This window comes from Phascolarctos cinereus, unplaced genomic scaffold (genome assembly GCF_003287225.1).
Source record: "Phascolarctos cinereus isolate Bilbo 61053 unplaced genomic scaffold, phaCin_HiC Scaffold_726;HRSCAF=1367, whole genome shotgun sequence".
Taxonomy (NCBI): Eukaryota; Metazoa; Chordata; class Mammalia; order Diprotodontia; family Phascolarctidae; genus Phascolarctos; species Phascolarctos cinereus.
The window spans coordinates 249,319,223-249,337,951 of NW_027556098.1; the positions used below are offsets into that span (position 1 = coordinate 249,319,223).

At 37.8% G+C, this 18,729-nt stretch overlaps 1 protein-coding gene across 1 annotated transcript in view; it reads right to left on the minus strand.

Moving 5' to 3' along the window:
• RXFP2 (relaxin family peptide receptor 2) overlaps positions 1-18,521 on the minus strand; it is a 191,287-nt gene extending 172,766 nt beyond the window's left edge. Inside the window, exon 1 of the mRNA XM_020997197.1 lies at positions 18,419-18,521. Within this exon, the coding sequence (XP_020852856.1) occupies positions 18,419-18,521 (103 nt within the window). The remainder of the gene's footprint in view (positions 1-18,418) is intronic.
• Between the last annotated feature and the right edge of the window lie 208 nt (positions 18,522-18,729).

Consider the following 18,729-nt stretch of genomic DNA (forward strand, 5'->3'; position numbering starts at 1 on the left):
TCCCAATTTTTCCACATCCCCTCCAACATTTGTTTTCCCCTTCAATCAGTTTAGATATCTGCCAGCCTTAAAATGATATCTGAAGGTTATTTTAATTTTCTCTAATTTTAATATTTCTCTAATCAATAATGATTTAGAGTATTTTTAATGTAACTATAAATTGTTTTAATTTCTTCATTAGAAAGTTGTCTGTTTACATCCTTTGGCCATTTATCAATTGGGAAATAATCAATATATTGGAGATATGAGACCTTTATCTGATAAACTGTCTATACATTTCTCCCCAATTTTCTGCTTTTCCTTCTGATCTTGGCTACATTTGTTTTATTTGTACAACCCCATTTTAATCTAATGTAATCAAAATTATTCATTTTATACCTTACTCTGCTCTCTATCTCTTGCTTATTCATAAATTGTGTGCCTATTCATAAGTCTGATAAGTAATATGTTCCGTATCCTTTAAATTTTCTTTTAATAGCCCTTTTATATAGCTAGACCATGTATCTATTTTGACCTCATCTTGGTAAATGGTATAAGATACAAGTCTATGCCCAATTTCTGACATACTACTTTCCAGTTTTCCCAATAATTTTTCCCAAATAATGAACTCTTATTCTAACATTTTAAGTCTTTACACTTGTCAAAACCAGCTAGTTTTGATAATTACTGCCTTATAATGTATGGTACTGCTAAACTGCCTTCCTTTACATTTTTTTCATTAGTTCCTTTGATATTATGGACCTTTTGTTCTTCTAAATGAATTCTGATGTTATTTTTTCTAATTCAGTAAAATAAATTTTTGTTAATTTAATTGGGATGACATTGAATATACAAATTAGCTTAGGTAAACTTGTAATTTTCATTATATCGGTCCTGCTTACCCATGAAAAATGAATATTTCTCTGATTATTTAAATATGATTTTATTTGTATAAATAGTTTTTAAAAATAATGAATATTTCTCTGATTGTTTAAATATTTTATTTTTTGTATAAATAGTTTTTAAAAATAATTTTGTTGATATAATTCCTGGGTTTGTTTTGGCAGGTACATTCCCAGGTATTTTATACTGTCTATAGTTATTTTAAATGGGGTATCTCTTACTATCTCTTCTTGCAAAGTTTTGTTTGTGATATATAGGAATACTGATGATTTATGTGGATTTACTTTATACCCTGCTACTTTGCTAAACTTATTACTTGTTTCAACTAACTTTATAGTTAAGTCTTTGGGATTTTTGAAGTATATCATCATACTGTCTGCAAAAAGAGAGAGCTTTATTACCTTATTCTCTATTCTGATTCCTCCTATTTCTTTTTCTTCTCTTATTGCTATTGCTAGGATTTTCAATATAATATTGAATGATATCGGTGACAATGGGCATCCTTGTTTCACATTTGATATTATTGGGAAAGCTTCTAGCTTAGCCTCATTACAAATAATGCTTTCTGATGGTTTTAGATAAGTGCTTTGGTTTTATCAGTTTAAGGAAAAATCCATTTATCCCTACATTTTTGAGTTTTTTTAAAATAAGAATAAGTATAAATTATGTTTTTAAATTAATAGAATAAAATACATAGGATTGTAAATGGGAAAAAAGTTATATTGCAATACAATTACCAAAATATGTTTGTTTGTTTTTTTAAGTTCTTGGACTCCAGGTTAAGAATCTCTGTCCCAGAAGAATATGAATCCTCTACAGATGTACAGTAAGGCTCTTTTTCAGGGTGGGCAAAAAAGCCACAGGCAATGATAACATCAACGTGGTCCTTTTGGGCCATCATCATACCTGGTCAATTAATAAACATTTATCAAGCCACTGTGCCAGTGGGCCAGACATGCTGACTGGCTCGGCTAATTGGGGGTCCACTGATTAGCACCAATCATGGAGACAGCTGATTTAAGTCTCATTTGATTTCTTTGTTATCCTCATCTGGCAAGTAACAAGTATTTTCTTTATGTTGTTGCTTTTATGATTCCTTTTTTTCTTGTAATCAACAAATTGGACATTATCTACTTCACAGCGCTATTCTAAGGTTAAATGAAACAGTGTATGAAAATGTGTATTGCAACTATCTATAAGGTGCTACATAAATGTAAGTACACATTTTCATTCTTAACAAACCTTTGTTTCCAAGTGATTAGACTTCTGGGTCATGTAACCTTTAAGATGAGGTACTAGACATTTTCTCTCATCCTTACAACTTCTTAAACCTCATCAAAATAGAAATTACATGTCAGAGACAAAGCGATTTTAGCTCTTTCCAAAGTCTTGGATGCCAAGAACCCAAAGAAGGTAAAAACTTTATGAAGTGACACCTAATTCAAGCTAACTCAGCATCTCTTCCTCCATCATTCAGCATGTTCTGCACTAGCCACTGGACCCAGAGACCCACCCCACTCCCTATTCTCTCTAGTGCTATAGAAATCTAAGCTACAAACTGTAAAAAATTTAGCTAAGGCTGTGATGGCTAGTGCATAGCAAAATTCTGTGCTGCAATCGAGCTCCACAGGAGAGCAGAGGAACAGAGGGAATAGAATGTCTCTAGGAACTCAACTGTATACCCTAATACCCTACTCCTCCCCTCCCAGTACTATAGAGATCCAGACTTTGAATGGCAGAACTTTATATGTATGTGTATATATGTATGATATATATGTATATATAGTATGTATATATGTGTGTATATATAAATATATAATATAACATAAATAACACATTAGGTGGGTGTCATTTAGTGTAACAAAGAAGGAATTTAATAAGTATTGTAGTATTTGGGGGGGGCAGCTAAGTGGTACGGTGGATACAGTGCCAGTTCTGGAGTCAGGAAGACTCATCTGCCTGAGTTCAAGTCTGGCCTTTGATGCTTACTGGCCATATGACCCTGGGCAAGTCACTTAACCTTGCTTGCTTCAGTTTCCTCATCTATAAAATGATCTGGAAAAAGCAATGGCAAGCCAATATCTTTGCCAAGAAAACCTCATGAAGAATCGGACGTGATTGATGTAACTGAACAACAAAAAAATACATTTTTTATTCCTTCTATGCTTTTCATACTTAGTGCTTCTTCCTGCATACTCCTCTCCTTCCCCTACCCTGATATGATATATTGGTTTAATGATATATTTGTTTTAAACCTTGCCAAGAGCTTCGAACACTAGTGATTGGATTGGACAATACAGTAAGTTAGAAAATCAGAATGTATTATATATCCTATAAATATAAATTGTAAATGTAAATGAATATATAATATGATATGGAATAATATTATAAATGTGAATACTTGACTTATTATGGTAGTATAAAGCTCAATTATCATGCCAGTACAAAGTAATTTATTATGCCTGTATAATATATATCATATACAATATATAATGTATAACATATATTTTTTAATCTAGTACCCACCTGGCATGCATTTATATGTTGTGTGATATATGTGTATAACCTATATGTTATATGTATGTTTTAGATCTGTGTGTCTATAGATAACAATGTTTATTTTCTCCACCCCAGTTCAGGCACCTCTGGGGAACCTGTACTTGAGAAGGATAATAGCCAGACCCACAAAGCTCCACTGGCCCCCCTGGAGCAGGCTCTGGGCCAGTGCCAGGGCAGCAAGCTTAGTCTGGCTCTTAGAGTGTGGCCTTAGTCTCCAGGATGGAGTAGCTTCAAGAAGTAGGTGACCAAGAGCTCTTATGGTAGTTAGCGCTGGGCCACAGTAGCTCATAAGCCTAGGCAAACAAGGCGCCTGGGTGTTGGAGCAAGAAATTCAAGCAGCAGAATGTGCACCATTTGCAGCTCAGTTGAGAGAAAAAGACCGTGCTCAGGAGACACAGGGGGATTGGCTAGGGCAGGCACTCTTTTCCATCCTGGTTCCCAGGAGGTTACCCCCTGTAGGTGAAGGCAGTACAGCCTCACAGGTCCCTGGAAGCCCCTGGAATCCAGAAACTTCATGACTAGATAGAGTGTTCTCCTCTAGGCCCTAGGGTCAGCCACTACACTGCAAGGACTCACATCTCTATCCTCATGGCACCATGTATATCCAGTTTGGGAGAGTACCTGGCCTGCCACAACATTGTCAATATCTTTCTCCCAATCTAAACGCTTTGTTATCATTGCCTCTGTCAGCCCAGGGAGAGACAAGGGCTTCAAAGCCCTCTAGGAAAAGTATATAGTAACTTCCAGGTTCTCTCCCCTACCACAGTCACTCAGCAACCTCTCCTTTGAGGTGCATACAATGTGTATCTACATCCAAATGAAATCCTGGTAGCTGTTGCCTACAGATTTCCAAGACCCCCCCCCCTTCCTTCTTCAATGAATTTAGTTCCTGATTCATAATCTCTGTCTCTTCCCCAACTCCTGCCCTCATACTAGGGGACTTCAATATACATATTGATACTTTCTCAAATACCCTAACCTTCTGTGTCCTCACTACGTACCAGGAAATGTGCTAAGGACTGGGGATAGATACAAAAAGAGGCAAAACACAATCTCTTACTTCAAGGAGCTTGCAATTCAGTGGGGGCGACAGCCTGCAAACATATACAAAGCAAGCTATATACAGATAAATAGGAAATAATGAACAGAAGGAAGACACTAGAATTAAGAGGGGTTGGGAAAGACTTCCTGTAGAAGGTGGGATTTTAATTGGGACTTAAAAGAAGCCAGGGAGACCAGAAGTTAGTGCAGAGGGGAGAGTGTTCCAGGCATGAGGGGCAACCAGAGAAAATGCTTGGATCCTAGAGATGAAGTGTCTTGCTCATGGAACAGCCAGGAGGCCAGTGTTGCTGGACCAAAGAATATGGGGTAGGGAGTAAGGTATAGAAAGACTGGAAAGGTGGAAGAGAGCTAGGTTTTCAATACATTTGAATGCCAAAAAGAACATTTTCTATTTGTTTCTGGAGGCAATGGGAAGCCGTGGAGTTCATTGAGTTTGTGGGGTAACATGATAGGACCTGTGCATTATGAAATTCACTTTAATGACTGAATGGAGAAGGGACTGGAGTGGAGAGAAACAAGTCAAGCAAACCCAATGGCAGGCTATTACAGTAATCTAGGAGTAAGGTGATGAGGTGATGCATTGGAATGGTAGCAAGGTCAGAAGAGAAAAGGGGGCAGATGGAACACCTAACCACTCACTTTCTCTTCGTCTCTTTCTCCTGGCTTCCTCGGCTTCCTTCAAGTTCCAGCTAAAATCCCTTTCCCCGTCTACAAGAAACCTTTCCCCGTCCCCTTTGCTCTGTTGATTATTTTCTGTTCATCCTGTATGTTTGTACAGAGTTGTATGTATGTTGGCTCCCACATTCAATTTTGACTTTCTTGCCTTTTTGCTTTTTACCTTTTTTTTTGTATCTTAAGGCTAAGCACAGTGTCTGGCACATGGCAGGCATTCAATAAATACCTTTTGAGTGACTGATTGCTATGCTTTCAAATGCACTGAACAAATTCCTTCACATTTCCTGGACTTTATGTGGCTGTGTTCAAATTTGATTTCAGCCTACAATTATTAAGGATAATTTACCATACAGCTTAGAGTAGTTATTGTTGTATATAATAGACATGACATATATTGGATTGTTATTTTTCTCACTCTCCTCAAGTCTTTTACCATTTCTGGAAAAGCTGTTTGAGTTAGGTGCCTATTAAATTTTCATCAGTCTTACATTTTTTTTTTGTCATTTTCCTTGGCTTCCTCTCCCCTCTCCTCCCCTTTCTTTTATTGGTATTATAAGTTACTTTTTCCTGTGTTTCTTTGCAAAAGGACTTGAAATCAAAAATTTCTATTAAACTTCTTGTGGGCGTTATCCAGGTATTACGCTGATTGCTTTTCCAAATTATCACCTTGTTGGCCATTTTAGCAGAGGAGGTTAGTATGCAGAGGAGTTCATCATAATCAGTGTCAGTTTCCATCTTATAATGTCGGCTGATTGTGGCCAATTCATCATGTAAGAGGACAGTTTTATTGAATGGATGGTTAAGTCTTAGTTCTTGCTCCCTTGTGCTGGATTTCCATGGGCAATTTCCTACTTCTGCTGTGAACTCACAGGTGCCTACAGTTGTTGTTGTTGTTGTTGTTGTTGTTTCCTGAAAGTAGAAATATAAAACCTTGGAGTAGATTCACAAGGGATATGTGTGAGGGACTATAGGAGAAGGCATGGACTGCCAGCCCATCTATCTCTATTGCCATCTTGCTCCAGGGTGTGCCCTAAAACTGGGCTACTACCAAATGTCACTACGAACTTTGGAGAACATATTATTCATTCTACTCCTCACTCTACCTCCACTTTGTGTCAACAGACAATTATGATCTTTCTCACACCTGGTCAAACCTTACATGTTCCTGTGATTCCATGGTCATGCAAACCCCATTTCCCACCCCTACCATCTAATTCCTTATTCCAATTCCCCTCAACCTGACTGTCCCAAAGTCTCAACTAAATACCATCCAGCCCTTTCACTGTGCCTCTGAAATGCTTGTTTCATGGGCAACAAACTTCCCCTTTATCATACTTTCCTCTCCCATTTTTTCCATATTCATCACCAAAACCTGACTGCCCCCACCACACATGACACAGCCTCCTTAGCTACCCTTTCCAGTATTAACTGCAATTTCACTCATTCCCTTAGGATCACTGGGGAGTTAGAATCTAATTTATTCCCCATTGCAACTCCCAGGTTCTCGTCTTACCTACATCACTCAGTAATCTCTCCTCCTTTGAGGTTCATGCAACTCATATCCACCACCCAATCAAAATCCTGGTAGCTGTTGTCTACAATACTCTAAGTCACTCTCCTTTCTTCTTCAAGTGAGTTTGGTACCTGGCTCACAATTTTTCTCTCCTCCTCAACACCTGCCCTCATATCAGGGGATTTCAACATACATATTGACTCTCCCTCCCTCCCTAACCATTCACTTTCTTAGCCTACTCATGCTACTTCTCCACCCCACCTTAGCCACATACAAAGATGATCATACTCTTAATTTTGCTATCACCCACAAAAATACCACCTCCATGTTAAAGAATTTTGAAATCTCTTTATCTAACCATAACACATTGGCTTTCCACCTCTACCTCTCCCTTCCCTTACCAATCCCTACTCTTTGTTCACACTGTTACCTCCAATCCCTCAACCCTTCAATTCTTTCCCAAACCATCTCCTCTACACTAGTCACTTTCTCCTCTTTTCCTCATCTTGATCCCATGGTGAACCAGTTCAACTTTACACTATCCTATTCTCTTAAGTCCCTAGCTCCTTTATTGTATTGCAAATTGCACCCTAATGAAGCCTCAGCCTTGGATCACTTCTGCCATTTGTCACTCACTCATCACATGTGCTGCTGAATGAAGGTGGGGAAGATCATGCAACCATTCTGACTGGGCCCACTATGAATTTATATTGCACAACCTCAACTGGGCCCTCGTTGCTGCAAGGCAATCTTACTATACCTCCATTATTAACTCACTATTCCACTCTTTACAGTGGCTCTTACAAACTTTTTCACCCCTCTTCAAAACTCATGTGTCTCATTTCTATAATTGCTTATTAGATATTTCAGGTTGGGTGTCCTGTAGACAGCTTAAATTCAATATGTCTAACACTGAACTTATTATCTTTCTCCCCATATCAGCCCCCTTTCAAATGTCTATATTACTAGCAAGGGCACCACCATACTCCCAGTCCTCCATGTTCACAACCTAGGTATCAACCTTGATTCCTCACTATTTCTCACTGCCCAAAGTGGTGTTGCCAAAGCCTGTTGATGTCACATTTGCAGCATCTCCCAAATATACCCCCCTTTCTGATTAAATACTGCTACCATCTTGGTTGATGCTGGATTATTGTGATTGATTGTTGGTGGGTCTGCCTGGCTCAAGCGTCTCCCTACTCTAGTCCATCATCCATTCAGCTGACAAAATGATTTTCCTAAAGCACAGGTCTAACCACATCACTTCCCTGTTCAATAAACTCTAATGGCTCCCAATTACCTTCAGGATCAAATACAAAATCCTCTCTGTTTGCTATTCTAAGCCCTTTATAACCATACCCCCACCTGCCTCTCCAATCTTCTTACACTTTATACCTCTATAGGCATTTTGATCCAGTGACACTGGTCTCCTGCCTGTTCTTGAACAACACCCTTAAACACCCCACCTTCTACAGTTGTTTCAGTTGTGTTAGACTCTTTCTGACCCTATTTGGAGGCTTATTGGCAAAGGTACTGGAATGGTTTGCCATTTTCTTTTCCAGTTCATTTTACAGATGAGGAAACTGAGGCAAACAGGGTTAAGTGACTTGCTTAGAGTCACACAGCTAATAAGTGTCTGAGGCCAGATTTGAACTCAAGAAGATAAGTCTTCTTGACTCCAGGTCCAGCTCTCTATCCACTGTACCACCTAGCTTCCCAGGAAGCTTTTACAAGAAGTTTTTCCTAATCCTTCTTAATTCCAATGCCTTCCCTCATTTAGTCATTTCCCATTTATTCTGTATATAGTTTGACTATGTTTGCTTGTTGTCTCTTACACTAAATTGTCAGCTCCTCGAGGGCAGGGTCTATATTGTGCCTCTTTTTGCATCCCCAGTACTTGGCACAGTGCCTGGCACATTTCTCTGCTATCAGGTTGAAATTTTCCAGAACAATGCTGTAGATTAGCATCTTTTACCAACTTAAGATCTTCAAAGAATTGTCCTGTTTCTTTTATTAGCTGTGTTGAAATTTGTCACTTTTGAACAATTGTAATCATTTTAACCACAAAAAAGGATCATTGTTTAACCTTTCCATAAATAGTTTTTCCTCCATCATGAATAAATTAAATATTTGCTTGCTATAACAATGTCCTTGACACTTTTGCTTGCCTTTGTCATCTTGGATTCCACCAAGGATCACATCCTGAGACAGGATTCTGGCATTATGGCTTGCCAGGTAGAATGTTTTCTTTCTCTGAATCCTGCAGTAATCTGGGGATGTCCCAAGTGATAGGTATTAATTCTATCAATTCAGGAATCACAGAATCTCTGGAAAGGACTCCTTTAAAGGCCATTTTGCCTACAAGTGAATAAATATTTTTCTGCTCATTGTAGAACTGGTATTTGGTGGAAAGGGAGTCCAGGCTTGAATATATTACTTGGAACTCTCCTTTCCTTTTAAATGAAAGTGATTAGGAGTGTAGCTTGAACCTAAAATCATTTCCCCTAGACTAACAATATTTAAGGGAGTATATATACCAGTTCTACAATGAGCACACATAGCAAATAGTGAATAAATCTAGTTATCCAAACAGATAGCAAACAGAATTATACCAAACAGTACAGAGTGAATGAGCTTTTCCATTGGGAGTGAGATGCTTAGCTCAACCAAGTAAGAGAATATCAGATCTCACCCAAGAGGACATTTCCCAAAGTCTCTAGTGTAGTAATCTGGGGATTCATATATATATGTATATATATATATATATATATATATATATATATATATATATATATATATATATGTGTGTGTATATATATATATACATATATATGTATATATATATATACACACACACACACATATGTATATATATATATACACACATATGCATATATATACACATATATACACATATATATACATATATACATACATATACATACATGCATATATGTATATATATGTATATATGTATATATTATATATATGTGTGTGTATATATATATGTGTATATATATATATATGTATATGTATATATATGAATGATTCCAATCTTCTACCCCTTCTTTCTGAGAAGAGTAGAATAGCCAGCCTGTGGCCACAGCCTCCTACTTCCCTTCTTGGAAGAAATTAAAGTCTCCCCTAGAAAAGGGTGGAGGGGGAGGAGGTCCTAGAGATACTTTTGTGTTCCTGTGAGTTGTATTTAGACAGATCCATGTGGACATGCATAACTTATATGGGCAACAAGACACAACACCTCTCCCCACACCCCCATCCTACACTTTACAGAATACTGTATGTTGTAGTTCTCTTAAATATTTAACAAATTAGAATGCATTTATTTGTGCATGTAACTATAAAGTATTTTATCTTTATATAGTAAATCTTTAATTGATGCTCAATTAATTTACTGTTGATGATGGAGATAGGATTTTGGTGATTTAGAAGGAGTATGGCATGGTGGTGAAAGAACTGACCTTTGAGTGAGAAGGATGGTTTCAAGTCCTGTCTCTGACAAATTCTGACTGAGTGACCCTGGGTAAATCCTTTAATTTCTCAGGGTCTCCTGGCTATTCACTAAGACTAGGAGGTGCAAAGAAGAAATCATCTGCATTAGTAGGGAAGTTTTTCACCAAGACCTCCTTATTCCAATGAAACTACGGATCAGTTAAACAGTAAACGTTGCTAATATTAAATATATTTATTTTTGTTGGTTGGAAAAGGGAGAAAAATCCCAAGCCATAAATTTTAAAGTTATTTCTAAAACTCAAAAATTCTTACAAATATTTAAAATATCAGTTAAAACTAGCTTGGATATCAAGTGCTTACTGGAGGCCAATCACTTGGGAGAAATAAAAAAAAAGCTACAATGTTATAAACCTTAAATCACTGGATTGAGTTATGTTAGATACTCATCAGTGATATATTCCCATAGTCTTCCCACTCACCTGCCTGCCCCTTGACTATCATTTTGCTGCCTTGAAGTCAGTCCCTAAACACCTAGAGTCCTGTAACTTGCCAGTTCAGCACTGTTTAAACCTAATAGTATTTCTTGGACTAAAGAAGGCTCTGGGCCCACTATTATATTTCCATCTCAAACATTTCTAGGCATGGTCAGATGGTTTTTCAATATGCTTTCTTTTTGCTTGTCTGTACAGATTGAAATATATAGAATTTCAATACTTTCAGCCTCATTTCTTATTGAAAGACAGACCATAAATATCATTTTGACTCTTGACCTTTTTCTGACAACATGACTTTCCTCAGTCAGATTTTTCTCCTCTTGTTGCCTGGAAGATGCATAGCAGGAATTCATATGGGGCCAGCTAGGTGGCGCAGTGGATAGAGCACCGACCTTGGATTCAGGAGGACTTGAGTTCAAATGCGACCTCAGACACATAACACTTACTATCTGTGTGACCCTGGGCAAGTCACTTAATACCCATTGCTTAGCCAAAAAAAAAAAAAGAATTCATAAGGAGGTGAAGAAGAAAATAAAAAAAGGATCATAGGTTTGGAGCTGGAAGGGAGTTTAGAAACCATCTAGTCCAAACCTGTTATTTTATAAATAAGGAAACAGGTCCAGAAAAGTTGTGACTTACACAAAGTCTTAAGATAGTAAGACAGTTTTGACTTCGTAAAGAACTCTGAAAAAAATCCACATCCCCCCAAAAAACCGTATGTTAACTTTACTGTACATTACTGTGCTCTCTCTCTCCCTGCTCTTGCCACCCCCCAAAAAACCCACACAAACAACAACCTCCAAGTGAAAGCAGAAGAACTGACCCAGAGAAACTACTGACTTGGCTTGAGATTTCCAGTGCTTGTGTCTGGTCCCCAAATGTGTCCGTCTTCCATCTATCTGTGGTCTAGTGCTGGTGTCTGTCCCCTGCCCCAAGTCACCCATCCTCTCCTATCTGTGTCTGGCCCCCATGTTCCTCTCCTCACCCTTTTGCCCCAAGTATTCCTCCTTCTGCTCTTGTTTTTTCTGTCCCTGGGTCCCACATGTCCTTGAATAGTGTGCTGGTCCTTCTCTCCAGGGTTCAGCCACCTTCCTGAGTCCTGGGCAAATCTGCTTTTTGCTTTAAGCAGAGGTCTGTGGAAAAGTCTACCAATATAAAATGAGAACTGTGTAAATGGCTAAGCTGGGATCTGAATTCAAGTCTTCTGGATCCAGGCTCCTTGTTTTTCTCATGATGCTGCTTCTTCTGATTACAAGGCACAGCAAAGAGGAGATGATAGAGCAAACAGCATTGGCTCTGAAACAGCTTAAAATCTGAGGAGACGAGGTGACAGCACACACCCTTATCTTTTTGTAGCATCTTTGACCGGAGACAAAAAGAACATTCATTAATTTCAGTAGATATGTCCCTTGTGTAGTTTGTAAAAATTTAAGGCTTTGGGAATGGCTTCTATAGTCTTCCTGGGTAGTTTATTTGTGGTGTGATATCAGTGACTGAGGTTATAGGTAACTTAAAATAACATTTCCCTCAAAGCCTATAAAATGGGTATGGTTTTCACTTTTTCACATGGAAGAATGAGTATTAGGAGTGGAAAGATTTGGTGGACTATCAACGACATGTAATTTTGTTACTCATTGCCACTTCTGGTGGAAATGTTATGAAATAGGACCCTAGTTTATCATCTGGTCTTTTCCAGGCAAAGCCACACCTGTGAGTGTGGATTTTGCAACTGTGTTCCTAGGGGCTACTAGGTCCAATGGGAGCTGGCATTTGGTTATAGGAGCTGGCAAAGAATGGTGTCCTGTCTGGCTTGAGAATTTAATTCAACAAATGTTTTTGGACTGTTTACTCTGTCCTGGGCACTGTCTAGGTGCTGAGGTTATAAAAACCATCAACAAAACAGTTCTTGCCTTCTTGCTTATTTTCTACTGAAGTTAGGGAAGAAAGAGTTAAGTGCTTACATTAGTATGAGAGAAATGATTATTAATATTAATGATCAATTATTGAGTTAGGACCCAAATTGCTTCCCTTCCTATTTCCTCATTCAGAAATCAGAAACTTGTAGGTTGTTCAGTCTCTGAAAGACATTGTAGATGGATGAAATTGCCCAAATCCCTGGGGTTACATACTTTTCCATCCTCGGTGGGAGATCCCACCTAACTAAAGAACCTTACAAAGAACTTAATCTAAGGTGAATTCTAGCCCATTGTGTTCCACTCAGGCAGACTTGGGGGGGGGAACAGTGTATGTAGATCCTTTGTCTAGATTGCCCAATGATTGGTGTGATCTGGGAGCAAGAGTAATCATAGTCACTTTCCCCAGCACCTCATTGGAATAGGTCCATCTCTCATTATAATATTCATTCTCTCATTAATGATCAATCAATCAGGGTTGACTGATGCCTGTCAGGAACACCCACTCTTCCCAGGGCATATAAGCATCAAGAAGCCACCATGATTTGTCTTTGGTTCACGAGAGACACCCAAATGATAAACCCTTTTATTAATTATCTGCTAGCATTAATTAATAAAATGATTAATTACCCAGAAACTCTGTCTCTCAATTTTTTTATTTGTTTTAAGTGCAAGGAAAATTGAAAGTGATGATAGCAGAAAGAGCTGGAGAGGGTAGGGAGGGCAAAAAAGTTTGCACAGAAAGGGTCACACCTGGATTGAATTGAATCAGGAATGAATGAGAGCAGAGACAAAGAGGCACCTAGGCATTTGATAAATACTTGTGAAATTGTATAAAAGTGAGTGCATTGCAGGCATAGAAAATAATTTTGTGAATATACTAAAACAGAGAGGGTAGAATTAGGGGAACAGCTAGTGGCCCAGCCAGATAGCATTGCTATGGATTTAGAGTGAGACCTTACCTTTCCTCTGCTATCCAGCACTGAAAGTTTTTTTTTCAAAAGACAATTAGAAGAGAATTTGGGAGCATTGCTTATATATTTACTATGTCCTTGACCTTTATTTTGGTTTAGCCCAACTGTATTTTGTCTTATCTTCCCAATGAGAACTTGAGCTCCTTGAAGATCAAGACCATATCCTCTTTCTCTGTATCTCCCCACCCCCCTTACCCATCCATAGTGCTGTGATGAACACATAAAGGTTACTCAGTAAATATTCATTGAACTGAATATGGGAGAAAGGTCAATTGGATCAAGTTTTGGTTTTGTGTATTTTTCCATTATCTAGGGGATGGGGGCAGAAGGGAGAGGAGATCCTTCTCACAATTGGCTTTCCTGTTGAAGAATTTTTGGCATGAGCCTCCCATTGCTTTATTTTTATGTCAGAAATAAGGCATAGAAGCACACATGTAAGGATAGTCAAGTAATAAAGAAATACGGGTTCCATATATGTAGGAAAGATGTCGATAGGTGTAGGTGATAAGTCTGGAGGAGGGTAAGGATAGTTTCTTATTTGGTAAAATCCTCACCTGTTGGTAAGCTATCAGAAAGGGAAATCACAGGTAAGCACTGCAGAGAATCCAAAGGGGACCCATTGATTGCTAATAGACAGTGCTCTTCCCTCCATCATCTCAGACTGTCTCATATCTGACCTGGGGGCTGTTTTTTTCAAATTCATTTCCAGTTATTAATAACCTTCTATTTATACTCTATTCTATTAATCAACACCAAGCTGGCTATAGAATACCAACAGTTACATGTCTGTGATTTCCTGAACTTGAATGAGGGGAGAGAGAACCTCAAACCTTCCCTTCAGAGAAATGAATTAGGAAGAGACTGGAGTAATGATTATGATCACCTTGTCCTTCATGACTTGTGACAAACAACATTTTCACTCTGACAATATGCTGTGGCTAGACCTGACTGAAACCACTGTGTTTGGTCAATCCAGGCTGTCACGACTAGGCAAAATCATTGCAGAACTGGATGGTTTTAAGATTAAGACAGCCACCATTCAGTTTACACTGGTTGCTTAAAATATAGCATATAGCAACCTTGACAAAACTGTGAGGCTCTTATAGAGGTCCCATAAAATAATATATGCTTTGAGATGTACATTAGTATTTTCATGCAAATTTTCATAAGAAAGATTATGTAGAACTTCAAAGTCCAGAGGTCTTGGAACCCACTGGATTAGAAGTAAATGCCAGCAAAGAAAGGCTTCTTGGCAGTTACCCCTGCATTCTTGGAGAAGACAAACTACTTTATGTTCTGATGCAGTTTAAGTACCATTTTCTCAACAGGTTATAATAGTAGTTACAAATTAAATTACTGAATATTATTTTAAGTCATTCAGTTTATGTGCATTGTCTTTTATGTTTAGTGTTTCTTTTGTGTGTAGGAATAAATTACTTGTCCCACATTTGAATCATATTGCACAATGAGTGATTTTCCCCCCCAATCCCTTCTGGGTGCACATATGTCACCCCACCCTTCTTCCCCCAGGACTGAACCCAAGTATCTGAGTATGGAATTGTGAGTAGGAATAGTACCCTAGCAACATGAATTTCAAAAGGAACTGGCTAAGGGCATCAAAATTTAGAATATAAAATCACATCACCAAGATACAAATTGGTAGCTATTAGACTAGCTGCAAATAGTAGCCTCACATAAGTAAGACTCATAGCAGAGAATAGACTGTGGGTCAGCAACGTGGTGCTACTGTTAAAAAATCCAACTTAACATTTTGAAGTACAGTATTAAGAGAAGCGTTCTCACTTTTGAATGGGTTCTAATTAAAGTCCACTTTCATATTCCACATTTTGAAGAGTGCTGAAAAACAAGAGAAGATGCAGAGAAAAAAATAAAAATATTTGAAAGTAGAAAATATGAAAAGAGGCATAAAGGAAAATATTAAAACCTAAGCATACATTTTCGTAGGCTAAAAAGAAATAAAACTAGAAATTTTCACACTTCTGAAGAATTACATTTTAGGTGGAAATGAAATATAAAGTTAAGTTTAAGAGTAAAAATGTTTTTTTATAGAGAATAGTGAGTTTGGGATCTATTTCAAAAAATAAACTGGTGATATCACTATGTGTAATAGGGAAAGAACATGAAGAACTTGTTTCATAAATCAAACATAAAAGTCCAGAGGACTAAATGTAATCCTCATCCTTCAGCTGGATTATTGCCATGGGATAAATAACTTAATTTCTCTTTGTGAATATATTTCTGAGGTTTCAGGACCGAACAAATCTGAACAAAAATTCTAAAATGTTCCCTGGCAGTAAAATAATAAATAAATTTTTAAAAAATATTCTGGAATATTAAAGTAAAAGCTGAATTAAAACTATGTGAAAGGAGAGCACTAAGAACAAAATCCTGGTTAAATAACAAATATTTAATGTTAAATACAAAATGAAGACAAAGTAAAACAGTATAAAAATATTTCCACAAAGTACATGGAATCATGGTGAATACCAAAAGTGACATGGAAACTCTCCTCATACTAGTTCACAGAATTGGGGGGTTTGATTCTGCTTTGGATCAAGAACAGTAGCAATTCCATACTTCACATCAACAGCCTTATTAGGTAGCATTTATTTTGGGGGCTAGTCATTCCATCCACATTCACTAGTCCCTGGCTCACCTATTTTATCAATGAATAGAAATGAAGACCTTTTAAAAGAGCTATTTACTCTTATTACTTGAATAAGTTACATGAACATTTGATTTTTACTTGATATAATTATTTAAATACTTCTCTTCCATAAAGGCTCCAAACAAATAAACAGATGGATTTGAGGGAAGAGAAGAAATTCCTCACATCTTTAATCTTTCTTCTAGATTTTACTGTTCAGTGTTATAAAGAAAAACATAACAGTTCATTGGCTTTCAGCATGTTAGGTTTCCCTGGATCCTTACTGCATTAAAAAAAAATGCTAAAACTAAGCAAATTGCCTAAAGATAAATTGTCCCATATTTCAGCTATTTCTTAATCAGCAGACACCCTGCTCCCTCCAGTTGAGCTTATTGTTGGGCATCTATGGAGGGAGGCTAATCCTGAGGGTTAGTTTCAATTTGACCCTGTTATAAAACAAAATTAAATTCTGCATAAATCAACTTTGAGAAGGAGTGAATTATTTGAGCAAAGATTATGTAGGGAACTTTCTATAACTAGACCTTGATTAAAAATTATAAATGCATGTGAATCTGCATAGCATTGAGCTAAGGAGATGGATGAACAAATATCCAGAAAATTTAAGCAAGTCCTTACCTTTTCCTTAACTATTTAGATAATTCCATGCTCATGATCCACTTCGGAAACAACCTGCCCTCTCACAGTTATAGAGCAACACACACACACACACACACACACACACACACACACACATATACATACATACAATAAGTCTGAATTTTCTTATCTTTTCCTCCTGCAATTCCCCCATTGAGGATATAAAACAAATCTCTTGTAATAAATACATATAGTTGAATAAAACACATTCTCACTTTGGTCATGTTTATAATTCAATGTCTTATTATGTACCATGAGTCCATCACTTCTCTGCCAGGAATTATGCTTCATCATTGGTCCTCTAGAATTTAAATTGGTCATTGTACTCACTGAATTCTTAAATCTTTCAAAGTTGTCTTGACAATGTTGTTATTGTACAAATTGTTCTGGTTCTGCTTACTTTACTTGCATCAGTTCATACAAGTCTTCCTAGTTTCTCTCATGGCACAATAGTATTCCATTACATTCATATACTACAATTCATCTAGCCATTCTGCATACACCTTTATTTCCATTTTTTTGCTAATACAAAAGATGTGCTATAAATATTTTCGTACACATGAGTCCTTTCTTCTTTCTTTGATCTCTGGGGCATAAGACTAGGAGTGGTATCAATGGATCAAATGCAGTTTAGTAACTTTTGGGGCATAGTTCCAAGTTGCTTTCTAAAATGACTGAACTAATTCACAGTTCCATCCACAGTGCATCAAGGTACCTATTTCCTTGCAGGTCTTCCAACATTTATTATTTTCCTTTTTTGTTATCTCTGCTCATCTAATGAGTATGAAGCAAAACTTTGGAGTTCTGTTTCACCAAATGATGGGCATTCCTTCTCTTTCCTGATGTGATTGGTGGATTCTTCAATACCTATGTTGCCGTCTGGTTCTAGGATATCATGGCAGTCTTCCTTGATCATTTCTTGAAAGATGCTGTCCAGGTCCTCCTTTTGATTATGGCTTTCAGGTGGTCCAGTAATTCTGATATTGTCTCTCCTGGATCTATTTTCCAGGTCAGTTGTTATTCCAATGAGGCATTTCACAGTTTCTTGTATTTTTTCATCCTTTTTAATTTGTTTGATTGGTTTTTGATGGCTCCTAGAGCCATTCGTTTCCACTTGCCCAATTCTAACTTTTAAGGAATTGTTTTCCTCAATTAGCTTTTGTACTTCCTTTTCCATTTGGCCAATTCTACTTTTTAAGCAGTTTTTTCCCCAAGTGGTTGGCTCTTTTTCATAATTCTCTTGCATCACTCTCATTTCTTTTCCAATTTTTCTTTCATATCTCTTGTATGATTTTTAATGTCCTTTTTGAGCTCTTCCATGAGTTCTTTTTGGGCTTGAGTCTACTTCCCATTTTTCTATGGGTGTTTTGAGGTTGTTATCCTCTTCTAAGTTTGTGTCTTGATCTTTCCTGTTACCATAATAACTTCCTGTGGTCAATTTTTTAAAAATTGTTTTTTGCTCATGTTTTTTGGCCTTTTTCTGTTCCCAGGATGGAAGGGGCACTGTCTCATGCTTCTTGTGTCAAGGGCTGCAGGCCTTAGCTATTTACCTGGTGCTGCACTGATGTTGCCCTGAGGTCCACTGGGGCCCCTCGTGTATTGTGCTGCACTGAGGGAGTGAAGTGGGGGCTGGCTGCTGCTGCTGGAGGCCATAGGGGTCTGGCAGCTTACCTGGTACTAAGATAGTGTCCTAATGCTGGTGTCTGGCATGAGCTGAGGCTCACGGGATGTTTCTTCATTTCCTCAGGGCTACACTGGAGCACCTTGTGGTTCTCAGAGCTGGTGTCTGCCTATTCCCCTGACTATGCTGAGGCATGTGGGGTTCCCAGTGTTGGCATCTGTCTGCTCCACCTCACTGGGG